Source organism: Brachycentrus maculatus, unplaced genomic scaffold, assembly GCF_059751285.1.
Source record: "Brachycentrus maculatus isolate JH-2025_06_01 unplaced genomic scaffold, ASM5975128v1 h1tg000334l, whole genome shotgun sequence".
Classification (NCBI taxonomy): Eukaryota; Metazoa; Arthropoda; class Insecta; order Trichoptera; family Brachycentridae; genus Brachycentrus; species Brachycentrus maculatus.
In genome coordinates, this window is record NW_028281083.1 from 454,365 (window position 1) to 471,964 (window position 17,600).

At 32.1% G+C, this 17,600-nt stretch overlaps 1 protein-coding gene across 5 annotated transcripts in view; it reads left to right on the plus strand.

Moving 5' to 3' along the window:
* Positions 1 to 17,600, plus strand: part of Pax (paxillin) — a 73,424-nt gene that overhangs the window by 34,434 nt on the left and 21,390 nt on the right. For 4 of the 5 annotated variants that reach the window (XM_088268875.1, XM_088268874.1, XM_088268872.1 and 1 more), the window contains one exon: positions 8,304 to 8,434. In XM_088268875.1, the coding sequence (XP_088125001.1) occupies positions 8,304 to 8,434 (131 nt within the window). Of the gene's footprint in view, positions 1 to 6,015; positions 6,320 to 8,303; positions 8,435 to 17,600 lie in introns of those variants that run through there. The other variant, XM_088268873.1, reaches the window with a different exon arrangement.

Consider the following 17,600-nt stretch of genomic DNA (forward strand, 5'->3'; position numbering starts at 1 on the left):
GTATCTTTACGTGGGGACTCTAGGTTACCCCTGCCTTACTTTTATTTTCTTTATGTGTGATGTCCCGGGTTCGATTCCCATCGGGGTCAGCATTGACGTAAAGTGTTTTTACAATTTAACTGTTACAATGTTACCATCGACAATGACTATCTGATTGCTGATGACCTTGCCTTCGTGTTACATTTTTTCTGATCCCTTCCGCATCCAATGGTGCACATAGTGCATAGCGTACCGTATCGAATCGGTACGGCGTTAACTTGATCGTACATTACACGAAGGCTAGGCGAGCAGTCCTGCGCTCCAGATTCTTGGGTCTAGAAGTATAAAGTGTTTAACGTGGGGAATGAATGACGTAAGAACTTAAGGGTTCGTGACACTGCCGCTATGTGGGAAATTAAATGGAAGAGGAATAAATGGTACTATAGGAGAGAAAAGGAGAGTTACGGCATTGGCCAAGGCACTCAGAGTTGCATACCCATACAAACTCGTGTAAGTTAATGTGTTTAGGTCCCTTGAGGATAAAATTTGGTGGGTGAAATCTTTAAAGATGCATATAATATGCTCACAAATGTACGGTAAACAATGTACATACATTTACATTGTTAGTCGTGTATACGTTCAATATGAACATCATTGTAATATTGAATGATGTGTTAATGTTGTTGCCCCAATTTTATTTATAGTTGCATATATACATTTCAAAATAGAATGTAAGTACACCACTATTTTGCATTTTGCTCGTTTTTATGCGGTACCAGATAATTATTTCTCTTACTAATTGATACACTGTTATTTTATTGCAGTTATGCTACTAAACATAGTTCGGCATGTTTTCCTGCGACAGGTATTAAAATAAGAAGGAATTTGCGGAAGAGTTTTTTCATGTATCTGATCATAGACAAAAATCGATTAACGTTGTTTAATTTTTATTTTTAGATATTTCAGTAATATCCAAAGATGGATCAGGTATATTTTTGTCTTGAAATAATGTAGGATATTGTATTTCTTGCGTTGAATTTTAGGCTTCATAGTATATTTTCTACCTATCTTGATAACACCTCTAGAAATGTCGTAATTTGTTTTTTCTTCTTTTAACCATTGTCTACACCGAATGGTGCATAGAGAACTCCATCATGACGTCACAGTGTTATCTTGATCGTTAATTGCATATAGATAAGGTGATCAGTCCTCCGTTTCTTGTACCAGTCCTGTGTAATATGAAATAAATATGATGTAAAAATCACCAATATTTATTTAGACCCTCCTGGGAAACGGACCCGGGACCTCCTGCACGCCAAACGCGCTTACCACTACAATACGGAGGCGTATAATTTTCTCTACATTTATTATCATATTTCGGCAGCTTAATGCATTAACCTTTCAAATCCATTTGACAAAAAATTTCAAAACCTGCATTAAGCATGTCATACTTTTTAATCTCAACGAATAAAAAGGTCCTACATGCATAAAGTAGGTTAAATAAATAATTTTACGATACTGCCAAACCTTAAACAAATAGTGGGTAAAATCCTTCCCCTCATTGTTAAAGAAAAAATAGGCCCTGAAAAGTTCTGCTAATCCTGAAAAAAAAAAGTTAAAACATTGAAAACCAAAACTTAACTTTTCGCCCCAACGACGGTTTTTTAGGTCGTGAAAAACGACGACTATTGGAGAATATAAAATCTATATTTTACTCCTATCTATATAAGACTATTAGGCTGAGCATTTTTCTCGGAAAGAAAGGGCTTCGCAAACATTCTTGGACCTGACCTTAATTTCGCTAGGAAACTGCTGCTCATATGTGTGTTATGTATAACTATGCATGATAAAATAAAATGTTAAGTCATTATAACATGTTACTAAAATAAATACAGCTGTAGAAAACAAGTTATTTTTGTATTTTTAAATGTCAAGGTCAACCAATTCGTTTTAGTAATAATCGTAAAATTTAAAAAATATTTCTGGTTATGTCATAGAATTATGTAAAATACAGAAAATTCGATTCATTAATGATGTTTTCTCTATTAACGTTTGAAGAAATATTAAAAAATAAATAAAAAGTACATCGTTAGTATATTGATGTCTCAAAATAATATAACGGTTATAATGTATGAATTCCAAGAAAATTCTTTCAGGAAATGAAATTTTGCATATTTTTACAAATGTAGGTAAAAATGGAATTATGAACATGTTTTTGACGTAGAATCAATATCTATCACAGGTATAACGGGAATTCATTTGACTTACAAAAAAATTACAAAATTTTCCTTCGCATACACGCATGATAGTTTTTTTTTCAATTAATGCAGTTTTCATCAGTTTACAATGAACTTAGCGTACTATGAATTCTATTTCCTGTAATTTAAGGCTTGGCAAAATATTAAAAAAAAAGTTTTATGATTATCATTATTACGCTTTAGATATTTATCAACCATCTTAATTTAGTATTTTCATACATATTTACCATAACCTCATTACTAACGATAATCATTAATATGAACAGAGAATAGATTACCGTTAGTCAAGTTTTTTTTTCAAAATCTGATTTTGTAAATACATGTCTTGTAAGCAATGCTATGGTAAAAGAAATATAGACAATAATATGTAGTACGTTGAGATATCCTAAGGGAAATTGATCTTTGGTTTATTTAAAAAATCCATTTATTAGAGGCCAAATAATCAAGATAACACTGTGACGTTATGATGGAGTACTCTGTGCACCAATCGGTAAAGACAATGGTTAGAAGAAGAAGAAAAAACAAATTACGACATTTCTAGAGGTGTTATCAAGATAGGTAGAAAATATACTATGAAGCCTAAAATTCAACGCAAGAAATACAATATCCTACATTATTTCAAGACAAAAATATACCTGATCCATCTTTGGATATTACTGAAATATCTAAAAATAAAAATTAAACAATGTTAATCGATTTTTGTCTATGATCAGATACATGAAAAAACTCTTCCATTACTTGAGGCCAAATAATCATGTTATGTTTTAGGTCGGATCGTATTTTTTTCCAGCTCTGTCATAATTATTTTGTCAAAATCAAAATTATACTTCTTTTATGCTTACTTAATATCCATAATATTTAAATAATATCATGTTTTATGTAAATAATAATTTTAACAATGCCTACTCATATTATTTAAATTATTTGCCAAATCAGAAGCCGACGGGCGTAGGAGCTTTCATTGCAGCTGTAACTTGACGTCGAGTTAAATTTTCGCGCCATTTAACGCACAGTTAGCCATCTTTCGGGGTTTTCCGGAAGCTTTACGCTCGCGATCTTAGTAGGCGCGCATATTACAATATTATAAATCTCGCATTTTACGATATCCAAAACACTGCTTGATTTACTTGATTAACCAATAAATATAATGAACCAATCAATTTGTATTAATTTAAATTATTTTTAAATGAAAATTTGTTTTTTATTTTATTTATTTGGTCGTTAAATTTATTTACGTTTTATTACGAACGCTTAGCGCCACCTAGCGCCTTCAGTGGGAATTAACTCTATATTTTTCTCGTGGAATCTACAAAACTCTTTCAACATGTTTTTATTTCTAATAATGGGTATTTTGCTACTATTGAACGTGATATGTTATTAAAATTCTACGTATGCTTGATATTAATTACTCAAATAACAAAAAAAGTTGTTATAAAATTGTTTTGTATAATTATATGAACTATTTCCAATAATTTAAAATGTTATTAATATTTTTTTAGTGTAGAGCTTGTACATTTATTTCTAATATATGTTTATGAAAATTACTTATTGTTCTTGAACACTGAATGTGTTTGTATCTACATCTATGTACCTATATGTATTTTTTTTCCAGGGAAGCTAAACTTTTTTTATTGTATCGTGAGTTTTGTGTTTGATATTTTGAAGTAAAATATTAATATACAATAAATTTAATGTAATTATTAAAGATGGTGATCACACTCTATTTAACCATTTAATGTGCGTTTTACTAAATTAAGAGGCGCTTTTGTCAGCCTAAAGTAATTTCATTAATTACGAAATTTGTCTCGAAAATTCAACGTTTCTTTTAAAAAGATCTTACAAACACGTACTTTTAAAATGAATAGAAACTGAAAATATGATTATTTATTTCCCTATTTTCCGCCATTTTTTTAAATATACACGCACTACAATATTTTAAACATTTATGATTTACGACCAATCTGTTTCAACGAGACTTTATTTCTATTTACATTTAATATTTGTTTTAAGATTTACTCATTACAAAGATTTACTAAGTATTACTCACGAGTTTTTTTTAAATACCAAAATATGTGACTATTGTATACTCATAACCATCTAGAAATATAACTTAATAAATTAATACGTATGTATATACCTATAAAGTATTTTTAGCTAATTTTCGCTTCAGCAAAATATGTCGAATGAATTGAAATTGTTGGGCTATGACGCCATAACGACATTTTTGTGGTTTATTTATATCCTTAAAAGGAATGTCTAACCAAACGGGTTAGTTGCTATGCCGTAATTGTTCAGGCATACTATTCCCTAGAAATAACGAATGATTATGTTATTGAATAATATAATTATAACGATTGTGAGTAATGTTTTACCTTCGTGTCTGTAAATTTCATTTTAAGTTAAATCTTATTTAAATTTATTTAATTTATCTAAATCACAATAAGTCACTTGAAAATAAACTGAGTAGACTTTAGTGTTTAGAAATGTTGTCAAATTAATTATAGGATTGTGGTCCCGTGGTTAGTGTCGCGGACTCTTGAGTCGGAGTTTCTAGGTTCGAACCCACTCTACCACAATCTGATACCTATTTTCAATAATGAGCCGCTTAGGCTCACAGAAAAAGTGTACAATCGAAGTGTTTTTGTAAACGATAAAATCACAAATACTTTTTTAAAGAAAAAAAAAGGTTTACAATTTAACAATATTTTGAGTGTATTATTTTTTTGGTATTAAATGAAGATATCTCCAGAGAGACGAAGCAGTGCATTTAAAAAAAAACGAATATGGAAGTCTGAATTTTAAACAATTTCCTATTTGGAAAAAAATGTCAAATAAATTTAATAAAGGTTTCAACCATACACTTCACAAGAATCTCCAGATATAGCATTTCTATTTGCATGCGGTTGTTAGTTTCATTACATATTTATAATTGTTATTACCAAAAGGGATATGGATGTCCAATCATGGGTAGAATAGTGACAGTTACACGGCATATAAAGTGATAACTTAAACCGACCGATGACAGTTCTTTACGACCAAAGGACTTCCTACCTTGCTTCTCTTGAGATAATTATAAAGCCATCTTGATTTACAGCTTTATTATTATTTCTTGTTTTGCATACACGATATTTCATCGGACTAATGTAGGTTTACCTTAATAATACATTTTTTATTATTATTTAAGATTGCGAATTGTTCTAGGTGCCTATCGTCAAAAAAGGTAGAAAAAAGTCTTCGTCAAAATATTTCTCAAATACACGTAACGAGATAATGAGATAACACGCATTTTTAAAAATTAATCAAATATTGTTATCTGTCTTATGGTATAATATTTTTATCGCGACGTTAATTTTTACGGTTTAAAATAATTGATAAACTGGGCTAAAACTGTAGTGATAAGTATATATAATCAATCAGCGAATTAGTGAGAATTCCGGTCAGTTTGTGGGTCAAGGGCAGGTCGCTGTGCCCTTTAGAGCATACCATTAATTGATCCGCGTTCCTTAATAATTCTCGATAACGCGAGTCTATTTACATATACAGTTGGTATCAGCAGGCTGTGGTTGTCTTGTGTCTCGTTGTCTGCCTTCTGATCACGCACCCTCGCCCCACACTGGCCATACCTTACTGCCTTATCGACAGATCATACGACTGAAAGATTTGATATGAAACTAATACAACGATATGGTGTTTACACGCGGTGGGTGATTCAGCCTATCCAGTCCGTATTCCGTTGCGATCCCCTCTGACTCTACATTCTCGCCTACCGGCACACATTGTTTTGTTTTATTTCGCGGTTGGTCCGAAGCAATCGTCTTCGCTCGTTGTATTTATACGGGTGATGTCATTTTGCACTGTGCAGTTACCAGCGTGACGCGTGTTTATATTTTTTTGACGATAGTTTCGATGTGTTATTCCCGGTGAATCCGATCATAGATCCGTGTGCCAGAATAACCTCTCCGACATGGAAAGTGACTTGAGCGTGGATACCGATCTTTACAGTGTTGTCTTAAAAGGAGATCCGATTTTGCAGCCGGCCGAAAAGAAATCTTTTAATATATACGAAGACGCCGAAGGAATAGGTGGGGTGTTTTTTTCTCAATGCAAATCATTCATATGGCTAGACTGTGTACATATTTGCGAATAGCAACACTATCGCGGTCAATGCCTATTATAAATTTCCATAAAAATATATTTTTGGCACTTAATATGCTAATTGCGGAGTTTCCCGTGAAAATGTGATCAATCGACCACGCCTCCTGCCTTAAAGAACTTGCTTATAAAAACATTCTTGCTTACTTATACATAGATAGCATCGACTAAAAATAATATTATAATTTTATTGACTATTATCTGATATTCTTATATTTTTTATTAATTTATTTAATTTAAATATTCAACAAAATATAATTCGTAAAGGTGTTTAAAAGGTGTTTTATTTATATGGAAGAAGGCCGCAGGTATGCATGCTTTGAAAGGTCAGTTGCCAGCGTGGGTGCCGAAGCTATTTAATATTTTTATATATTCGCCAAACCTGACTTGACTGGGTTCAATCTTCTCGATTAGGTTCATTCATGTGATGGTATCGTGGTATTTAAACCCGCTTCAAACATAATAATAGGAGTAATAATAAAATGAAGGCTTTTTTACGTATAAATTTGCGAACTATATAAAAAAGACAATTATTATTATTATTCTTAAAGGAATAATAACCCGCAAAACGATTTAGAGAATATTGGAGGATTTTTTGCAGGTAGGATAGTAAGGATTGGAGGTAGATGTGAAAAACACTACAAACACCCAGACCAATTGAAAAGAAATGTTTCTGGAATTTTTCGACTGATGGGAATCATTTGTATATTTATAAACACAAATCTTTGTAGAATTACTTTTTAGGGATGTTACGGATATTCAAAAACAATTTAATTAATATTATCTAAATAGATAAAAAATGTAAATATAAACTTCTGTTCACAATTTTAAATCTTCTGAAGTTATTCACGATTGTTATGAATTTTGAACACAACGTTGCATTCGAATATGTCCGTTTTTGTGTTTCTTTTTCTTCCTTATTTAACCAGATTGAGCCACAGTAACGCGTGAACGCCCGTATACATTTAGTACCTAAAAATATATGTATCTTTTTATGTTATCTTTACATATACACGTGTTGAGTTAGGTATAAATAGATAAGATAATCAAATATTATACCGTGTCATTCGTGATTATATTTCACAACATTCTAAATTTGCTGTTTTCAAAACATATAAGCATTTTGCATTCAGATTGATTCAGCAATTTTCATAATATTCTTGACCCTCTTTATGTACGCTCCAGATTTGTGGAAATGTAATACAAAACAGCCATGCGATAAGCTAAACTATGAAATACTAGGGTAAGGTTTTGTCTTAGTAACCTTATCCTTATGCTAGTATTGATAATTTAATCCTATGTTATTGAAATCGAAATTGAAAAAATTGAAATGGTATTTTTAGAATTTTAAACTCTCATTATTCGCCGTAAGGGTAAAAGTCACGTAAACATTGTCTATTTTACTGACCGTGTCGCGTGCGTAATACACAACACCGATGAGATAAGCTAAACTATACAATGGGGGGATAAATATAATAAAATAACAACTATGTGTATAGTTTTTTCCATATATTTTTTTCATCAGTTTATGTGAAAAAAAAACAATATAGTTGTTATTTCATCATTTAAAATGCGGTTTTATTAAGAAATGTCAGTACAAAACTAAGTCCAATACTAGGATAAGCTTTTGTCGTAGTGTCTTTATTGTTAGGCTAGTATTGATATTTTGAATTCTAGTTATTGAAATGGTTTTTTTTAAATCTCAAACTCACATTATCGCCGTCAATGTAAAAGTCACGTAAATATTGTCAATTTTACAGACCGTGTCGCAGGGGCTCAATTAACGATGAATAAACGCTGTTACATTCCAATATCCCCCCCCCCCCCTCCACATGCACGTATGAACGTGGTGTATTTATTTTTTCACCCTGATCTTGTAATGTGAATTATCAATCGGTTGTTTATGTTTTCCAGATGCCCTCCTCGCTGACCTGCAGAGCTCTATCCACGGGCGGCCTGGCTCGGCCGGGGGCTATGGGGCGCTCAACGGGGGGCGCAGCCCTACCGTCACCAGCCCGCCCAGGGGTGCCGCTTCACCCCACTCGGTGAGTTTATCTTAACAATAATATTCATTCAATATCATGCTTCGACGAAATGAATTCTCGATCATGTTATGAAATCGGATATTAGGTAAATGTCGAGTCTTTCCCAGCAGAACATCGTATATGCCAATTCGAAACAAAACCGTTTTGAAACATTGCGTTTGTACGCAATGTTTCTAAAAAGTCGTATTCAATCATAAGAAATGCGTATTGACCCTTATTATTATGCATATTATCATATATTTACTTTTATTCAAACTTACTTTTGTTCATTTTACTAGAACGTAGAGAGGCATCAAACAACTTGACAGACATTATCTGACATAATATCTGAAATTATAGGACGTGAATACGTTTAAAATAATTTCGTTATATTGAAAAATCAAACGTTAAGCTAGTTTTGGAAATCGCCCTATTAGGTGTATCGCGAAATATATTGTTTATTGGGAACTGAATTCGATAGCGGAGCGAGGCGGAATTTTTAATTTGATACACCCCAAGGTCCTGTGCATACGCGGTAAATACTTACCTTAAATTCAGTTTCCTACTTACCATATTAATAATATTAATAATAAATAACATCACTTATGATTCCTTTTTGGGTTAACATGCGTATCAACAAATTGATGTTAATTCTAAAGTTATTTATTTGACATCTCATCAAAGATGAAGAAGAATATGGAAGTCCGGGCATTTACGGGGCTGACAACCGTCATAGGCTGGTTTAGTGATCACTTTACACACGTGTAACATTCACCTATTCTACCTATTATTGACAACCATACTACTCAAATTCTTGGAAGTTCTATATATATGAACCAATTAAAAAACCTTGTTCTTGAATCACTAGAACTTCACTAGAGACATCTACTGGTGAGATGAAAAGAAGCTTTTTATTGAGCAGAAACTCTTATATTAGTATGTGAGGTCCGAATCCTGGATTATAATCACACACATGAGAAACGCCATAAAATATCATTTGAATTTTTATTATTTAAGCCTATAATTTGACCAGATAATTTATTTACAACATTTTGAGTGTGTACAAACAAGTATTTGGACACATTCAAAATGTTGTAATTCTAAAGTTCATATCTATATCAGCTCCAGGTTTAGTATCTACCTACTTAAATAATTGAACTATAATAAACCAAACCAGTTTCCAGTATTTATTAAACTCATTTGGTAGTTCGCATTCTATAACAACATTTTGAAAGCTCATTCAACAGTATTAAATAATAATTCGTCGCCCGAATACCTTCGTATCTTATGTGGCATCTGACGAATTTAACGGGATAATTTTGTTTAAAACGAAACAAATATGTATACGCTATTTTATCTTCAATGTTTTACAAATACACACTTATTGTTTTTTAATTTTCATAACATAAAACGAAAACATTTTTTCATTGTTTTATGTAATATTTGAAAAATATACCTGATATATACCATAAAATGGCGAGAGTGGCGAAAGAGATGTCATCTGCTGCTACAGACCAATCCGCAGGATTGAGACCAGGGAGAGAGATACCATCAAATGGTAATTTTAATAATTTTCCTAACATTTCAGTAATAGACTTATTTTTTTTCAATATAAAGAATTTATGTAAAATTATCACGTATGTTTTTTTTTTAATATTTTTTTGATAGCATAATTATTTAAAAAATAACCGCTTGTTGATTCGGTATTTTTCACTATCATTTTCAACCTGGCTTTGCGATTTTCTATCAAATCTATCCATCCATCTATTGATTTTCACAAGAACTAAAATATTTCGACGTTGACTAAAACTTGCCTGGCGATGAAGCTAGATGGCGCCAGTTGCTTTGATTTTCTGCCAGGAAGTTTTCACGAGCAAAGTGTTCAAGCGGAGAAGATCACAAAATGTGGTTTCTAAAAATAAAATCTCGACCATGAAATATCAGTCAATCCTGGTGAAATGTTTGGAGAGCGTTTATAATGTAAATTTGATGTATAAATCCAGTGGCCTAATTTTTTTCTATTGAAATCGATGACTACTACGAGTTAAATTCTAATTTAGCATAATCAAAGATATTATGTAAATGAAATAGTAAATACCGTACTAGCCAAATAAAACCTAAGCATATCAATTTTAAAGCATAGTAAAGTAAAATATATCCAATTCACTGCGATCAAATTCTAACAGAATAGGTAACCGACGACCTTGATTCAAAACAGGATTCTGCGACGCTACCACGGGACCATTGTTAGAGCTTTTTTTTATAGATTCGTTTGGATGTCGAATAAGATATTGGTATGTCTCTTTGAAAGGTTTTGAAGAAATTACTTATATGTACTATTAAAAAATACACGCTTGGTCGGGTTGTAGTCCTGTGGTTATTGTCGCGGGCTTTGACTGCCAGAGGCTCTAGGTTCGACTCCCCATTCCGCCCCAAATTGATTCCTATTTTTATATTTAACACACACTGCTTAGTGGCAAATAATATTGTTTTAAAAATGTGTTATCGATTTGTATAGTTTGACGATTCACTTCTGGAATTTGTGGAGAAAAAATAACATTAAGTCTTAAAACTTATGTGTTGTTCAATTTAGCAATATTACCAATATTGTATGATGCAAATATAAAAATCGTTTGTGTTAATCGTATGTAAATTAATTTTGTAATAAATTTGTTGTTTTCCACTTGATAAACTTCCTGTTTTCCATAAGTCTATTTTTGACCCAACCAGCGAAATAAAAATACATCCGTCGAATGAAAAAATAACACAAGACACGGAGTAAAAATAGGAAAATCTGTTACTCGGTTCACGTTTATGTAATCTTGGCAGAAGGGAAACGATAACGGAACTACACGTCCGCTGCCAGTTGGAAATCTCGCAACCTTCAAAATTAACTGCCAAATCTTTTATTTTTCTTGAAATTTACAAAGATTTATTACTTAAAACACTATCTTTCAAACTATCACCAAAAATACATTAACTCGCATCTCGTAATATTTACGTCGTTTTTTAGTCGCGTAGCTGTTTATAAAAATACATAAATCATGCCTTTTTATGATACACATTTTATAGTTTCTTCGGACTTTTCTAGTACTTTTCTACATGAGAAATAATTACTGACAAAAATTAAAGCATATCTTAAATACCTCATGATCACTTTTTACTTTTAAATACGAGTACTAACCTAACCAAAGATATGTTCTTCTAACTGACCTAACCAAATATAAGTTTATTTTTATAATTACGTATTTTAACCTAAAATCTTGAATACAATTTACTATAGCAAGAAACCTGAATCCAAACGCATTATTGTAACATATTTAGTGTATTCCTTAAATTATTTTAGTCCTTACATATGAAATCACTAATTTGAAGGAAAGATGTTAGTTTTATTTAACATTCCAAAATAAATATCAATTAATCTGGCCATTTAGTATCTTCCACTAACCATTAATAAATATCAATTAATCTTGCCTATCAACAATTAAGGTAGAATTTGCCAGTTACCAGTTAGGTAGAAAATGTTTTTATGGCACTGTTGTAGAGATCTGCTTGGGTGGAACTGGTAAATTATTTGGATAGATTTTTCATCCCAATATTCAGCATTCAATTCTAAAGAGTTTCTTGCGAATTAAACATATAGCCCCCTAAAAAGCTGTCCAAATTATAAAAAAAGTGAATGTCAGTGGTAACAAGGACCAGTTAGCGTATTAGTAGTTAGATGGTGGATGAAGAAGCTTCTCCAGCTGCAGGTCTTGCAACTTTGCTGACTGTCTGCTGTACAGTTAGAATCAATGGGGAAGAGTGATTCGCCAAGCTTGGTAATTGGATCGCGAGTGTCTTCATCAATGATAATATATATTAGCTAGATAACAAGAAGATAAAATAGACCAGCACTGGTCCACTAGACAGTTATCTAGAGCTTTCTCTGGCTGATATTCCGTTTGTTTGGCACTGTTTGGGTTTGACTCCTGAATCCAACCATTGTGATGAATAACATATTAACATATAATTTATATTATTTTTTGACATATCATCAAAGATGAAGAAGAATATGGAAGTCTGGGCATTTACGGGGCTTACGACCGTCATAGGCTGGTTTAAGTGATCACTTTACACACGTGTAACATTCACCAATTCTACCCATTATTGACAACCACACTACTCAAATTCTTGGAAGTTCTATATATATGAACCAATTTAGAAACCTTGTTCATGAATCACTAGAACTTCACTAGAGACATCTATTGGTGAGATGTAAAGAAGCTTTTTATTAAGCAGAAACTCTTATATTAGTATGTGAGATCCGAATCCTGGATTATAATCACACACATGAGAAACGCCAGAAAATACCATTTTCATTTTTATTATTAAGCATATAATTTGACCAGATAATTTATTTACAACATTTTGAGTGTGTCCAAATACTTGTTCACAAAATCTGGATTATCTCCAATTACAGGAGTTATTTTCATATTATTTTTTGACATATCATCAAAGATGAAGAAGAATATGGAAGTCTGGGCATTTACGGGGCTTACGACCGTCATAGGCTGGTTTAAGTGATCACTTTACACACGTGTAACATTCACCAATTCTACCCATTATTGACAACCACACTACTCAAATTCTTGGAAGTTCTATATATATGAACCAATTTAGAAACCTTGTTCATGAATCACTAGAACTTCACTAGAGACATCTATTGGTGAGATGTAAAGAAGCTTTTTATTAAGCAGAAACTCTTATATTAGTATGTGAGATCCGAATCCTGGATTATAATCACACACATGAGAAACGCCAGAAAATACCATTTTCATTTTTATTATTAAGCATATAATTTGACCAGATAATTTATTTACAACATTTTGAGTGTGTCCAAATACTTGTTCACAAAATCTGGATTATCTCCAATTACAGGAGTTATTTTCATATTATTTTTTGACATATCATCAAAGATGAAGAAGAATATGGAAGTCTGGGCATTTACGGGGCTTACGACCGTCATAGGCTGGTTTAAGTGATCACTTTACACACGTGTAACATTCACCAATTCTACCCATTATTGACAACCACACTACTCAAATTCTTGGAAGTTCTATATATATGAACCAATTTAGAAACCTTGTTCATGAATCACTAGAACTTCACTAGAGACATCTATTGGTGAGATGTAAAGAAGCTTTTTATTAAGCAGAAACTCTTATATTAGTATGTGAGATCCGAATCCTGGATTATAATCACACACATGAGAAACGCCAGAAAATACCATTTTCATTTTTATTATTAAGCATATAATTTGACCAGATAATTTATTTACAACATTTTGAGTGTGTCCAAATACTTGTTCACAAAATCTGGATTATCTCCAATTACAGGAGTTATTTTCATATTATTTTTTGACATATCATCAAAGATGAAGAAGAATATGGAAGTCTGGGCATTTACGGGGCTTACGACCGTCATAGGCTGGTTTAAGTGATCACTTTACACACGTGTAACAATCACCAATTCTACCCATTATTGACAACCACACTACTCAAATTCTTGGAAGTTCTATATATATGAACCAATTTAGAAACCTTGTTCATGAATCACTAGAACTTCACTAGAGACATCTATTGGTGAGATGTAAAGAAGCTTTTTATTAAGCAGAAACTCTTATATTAGTATGTGAGATCCGAATCCTGGATTATAATCACACACATGAGAAACGCCAGAAAATACCATTTTCATTTTTATTATTAAGCATATAATTTGACCAGATAATTTATTTACAACATTTTGAGTGTGTCCAAATACTTGTTCACAAAATCTGGATTATCTCCAATTACAGGAGTTATTTTCATATTATTTTTTGACATATCATCAAAGATGAAGAAGAATATGGAAGTCTGGGCATTTACGGGGCTTACGACCGTCATAGGCTGGTTTAAGTGATAAATTATCTGGTCAAATTATATGCTTAATAATAAAAATGAAAATGGTATTTTCTGGCGTTTCTCATGTGTGTGATTATAATCCAGGATTCGGATCTCACATACTAATATAAGAGTTTCTGCTTAATAAAAAGCTTCTTTACATCTCACCAATAGATGTCTCTAGTGAAGTTCTAGTGATTCATGAACAAGGTTTCTAAATTGGTTCATATATATAGAACTTCCAAGAATTTGAGTAGTGTGGTTGTCAATAATGGGTAGAATTGGTGAATGTTACACGTGTGTAAAGTGATCACTTAAACCAGCCTATGACGGTCGTAAGCCCCGTAAATGCCCAGACTTCCATATTCTTCTTCATCTTTGATGATATGTCAAAAAATAATATGAAAATAACTCCTGTAATTGGAGATAATCCAGATTTTGTGAACAAGTATTTGGACACACTCAAAATGTTGTAAATAAATTATCTGGTCAAATTATATGCTTAATAATAAAAATGAAAATGGTATTTTCTGGCGTTTCTCATGTGTGTGATTATAATCCAGGATTCGGATCTCACATACTAATATAAGAGTTTCTGCTTAATAAAAAGCTTCTTTACATCTCACCAATAGATGTCTCTAGTGAAGTTCTAGTGATTCATGAACAAGGTTTCTAAATTGGTTCATATATATAGAACTTCCAAGAATTTGAGTAGTGTGGTTGTCAATAATGGGTAGAATTGGTGAATGTTACACGTGTGTAAAGTGATCACTTAAACCAGCCTATGACGGTCGTAAGCCCCGTAAATGCCCAGACTTCCATATTCTTCTTCATCTTTGATGATATGTCAAAAAATAATATGAAAATAACTCCTGTAATTGGAGATAATCCAGATTTTGTGAACAAGTATTTGGACACACTCAAAATGTTGTAAATAAATTATCTGGTCAAATTATATGCTTTATAATAAAAATGAAAATGGTATTTTCTGGCGTTTCTCATGTGTGTGATTATAATCCAGGATTCGGATCTCACATACTAATATAAGAGTTTCTGCTTAATAAAAAGCTTCTTTACATCTCACCAATAGATGTCTCTAGTGAAGTTCTAGTGATTCATGAACAAGGTTTCTAAATTGGTTCATATATATAGAACTTCCAAGAATTTGAGTAGTGTGGTTGTCAATAATGGGTAGAATTGGTGAATGTTACACGTGTGTAAAGTGATCACTTAAACCAGCCTATGACGGTCGTAAGCCCCGTAAATGCCCAGACTTCCATATTCTTCTTCATCTTTGATGATATGTCAAAAAATAATATGAAAATAACTCCTGTAATTGGAGATAATCCAGATTTTGTGAACAAGTATTTGGACACACTCAAAATGTTGTAAATAAATTATCTGGTCAAATTATATGCTTAATAATAAAAATGAAAATGGTATTTTCTGGCGTTTCTCATGTGTGTGATTATAATCCAGGATTCGGATCTCACATACTAATATAAGAGTTTCTGCTTAATAAAAAGCTTCTTTACATCTCACCAATAGATGTCTCTAGTGAAGTTCTAGTGATTCATGAACAAGGTTTCTAAATTGGTTCATATATATAGAACTTCCAAGAATTTGAGTAGTGTGGTTGTCAATAATGGGTAGAATTGGTGAATGTTACACGTGTGTAAAGTGATCACTTAAACCAGCCTATGACGGTCGTAAGCCCCGTAAATGCCCAGACTTCCATATTCTTCTTCATCTTTGATGATATGTCAAAAAATAATATGAAAATAACTCCTGTAATTGGAGATAATCCAGATTTTGTGAACAAGTATTTGGACACACTCAAAATGTTGTAAATAAATTATCTGGTCAAATTATATGCTTAATAATAAAAATGAAAATGGTATTTTCTGGCGTTTCTCATGTGTGTGATTATAATCCAGGATTCGGATCTCACATACTAATATAAGAGTTTCTGCTTAATAAAAAGCTTCTTTACATCTCACCAATAGATGTCTCTAGTGAAGTTCTAGTGATTCATGAACAAGGTTTCTAAATTGGTTCATATATATAGAACTTCCAAGAATTTGAGTAGTGTGGTTGTCAATAATGGGTAGAATTGGTGAATGTTACACGTGTGTAAAGTGATCACTTAAACCAGCCTATGACGGTCGTAAGCCCCGTAAATGCCCAGACTTCCATATTCTTCTTCATCTTTGATGATATGTCAAAAAATAATATGAAAATAACTCCTGTAATTGGAGATAATCCAGATTTTGTGAACAAGTATTTGGACACACTCAAAATGTTGTAAATAAATTATCTGGTCAAATTATATGCTTAATAATAAAAATGAAAATGGTATTTTCTGGCGTTTCTCATGTGTGTGATTATAATCCAGGATTCGGATCTCACATACTAATATAAGAGTTTCTGCTTAATAAAAAGCTTCTTTACATCTCACCAATAGATGTCTCTAGTGAAGTTCTAGTGATTCATGAACAAGGTTTCTAAATTGGTTCATATATATAGAACTTCCAAGAATTTGAGTAGTGTGGTTGTCAATAATGGGTAGAATTGGTGAATGTTACACGTGTGTAAAGTGATCACTTAAACCAGCCTATGACGGTCGTAAGCCCCGTAAATGCCCAGACTTCCATATTCTTCTTCATCTTTGATGATATGTCAAAAAATAATATGAAAATAACTCCTGTAATTGGAGATAATCCAGATTTTGTGAACAAGTATTTGGACACACTCAAAATGTTGTAAATAAATTATCTGGTCAAATTATATGCTTAATAATAAAAATGAAAATGGTATTTTCTGGCGTTTCTCATGTGTGTGATTATAATCCAGGATTCGGATCTCACATACTAATATAAGAGTTTCTGCTTAATAAAAAGCTTCTTTACATCTCACCAATAGATGTCTCTAGTGAAGTTCTAGTGATTCATGAACAAGGTTTCTAAATTGGTTCATATATATAGAACTTCCAAGAATTTGAGTAGTGTGGTTGTCAATAATGGGTAGAATTGGTGAATGTTACACGTGTGTAAAGTGATCACTTAAACCAGCCTATGACGGTCGTAAGCCCCGTAAATGCCCAGACTTCCATATTCTTCTTCATCTTTGATGATATGTCAAAAAATAATATGAAAATAACTCCTGTAATTGGAGATAATCCAGATTTTGTGAACAAGTATTTGGACACACTCAAAATGTTGTAAACATATAATTTATATTTGAAGCACTAACTTTGTGATTTTCCA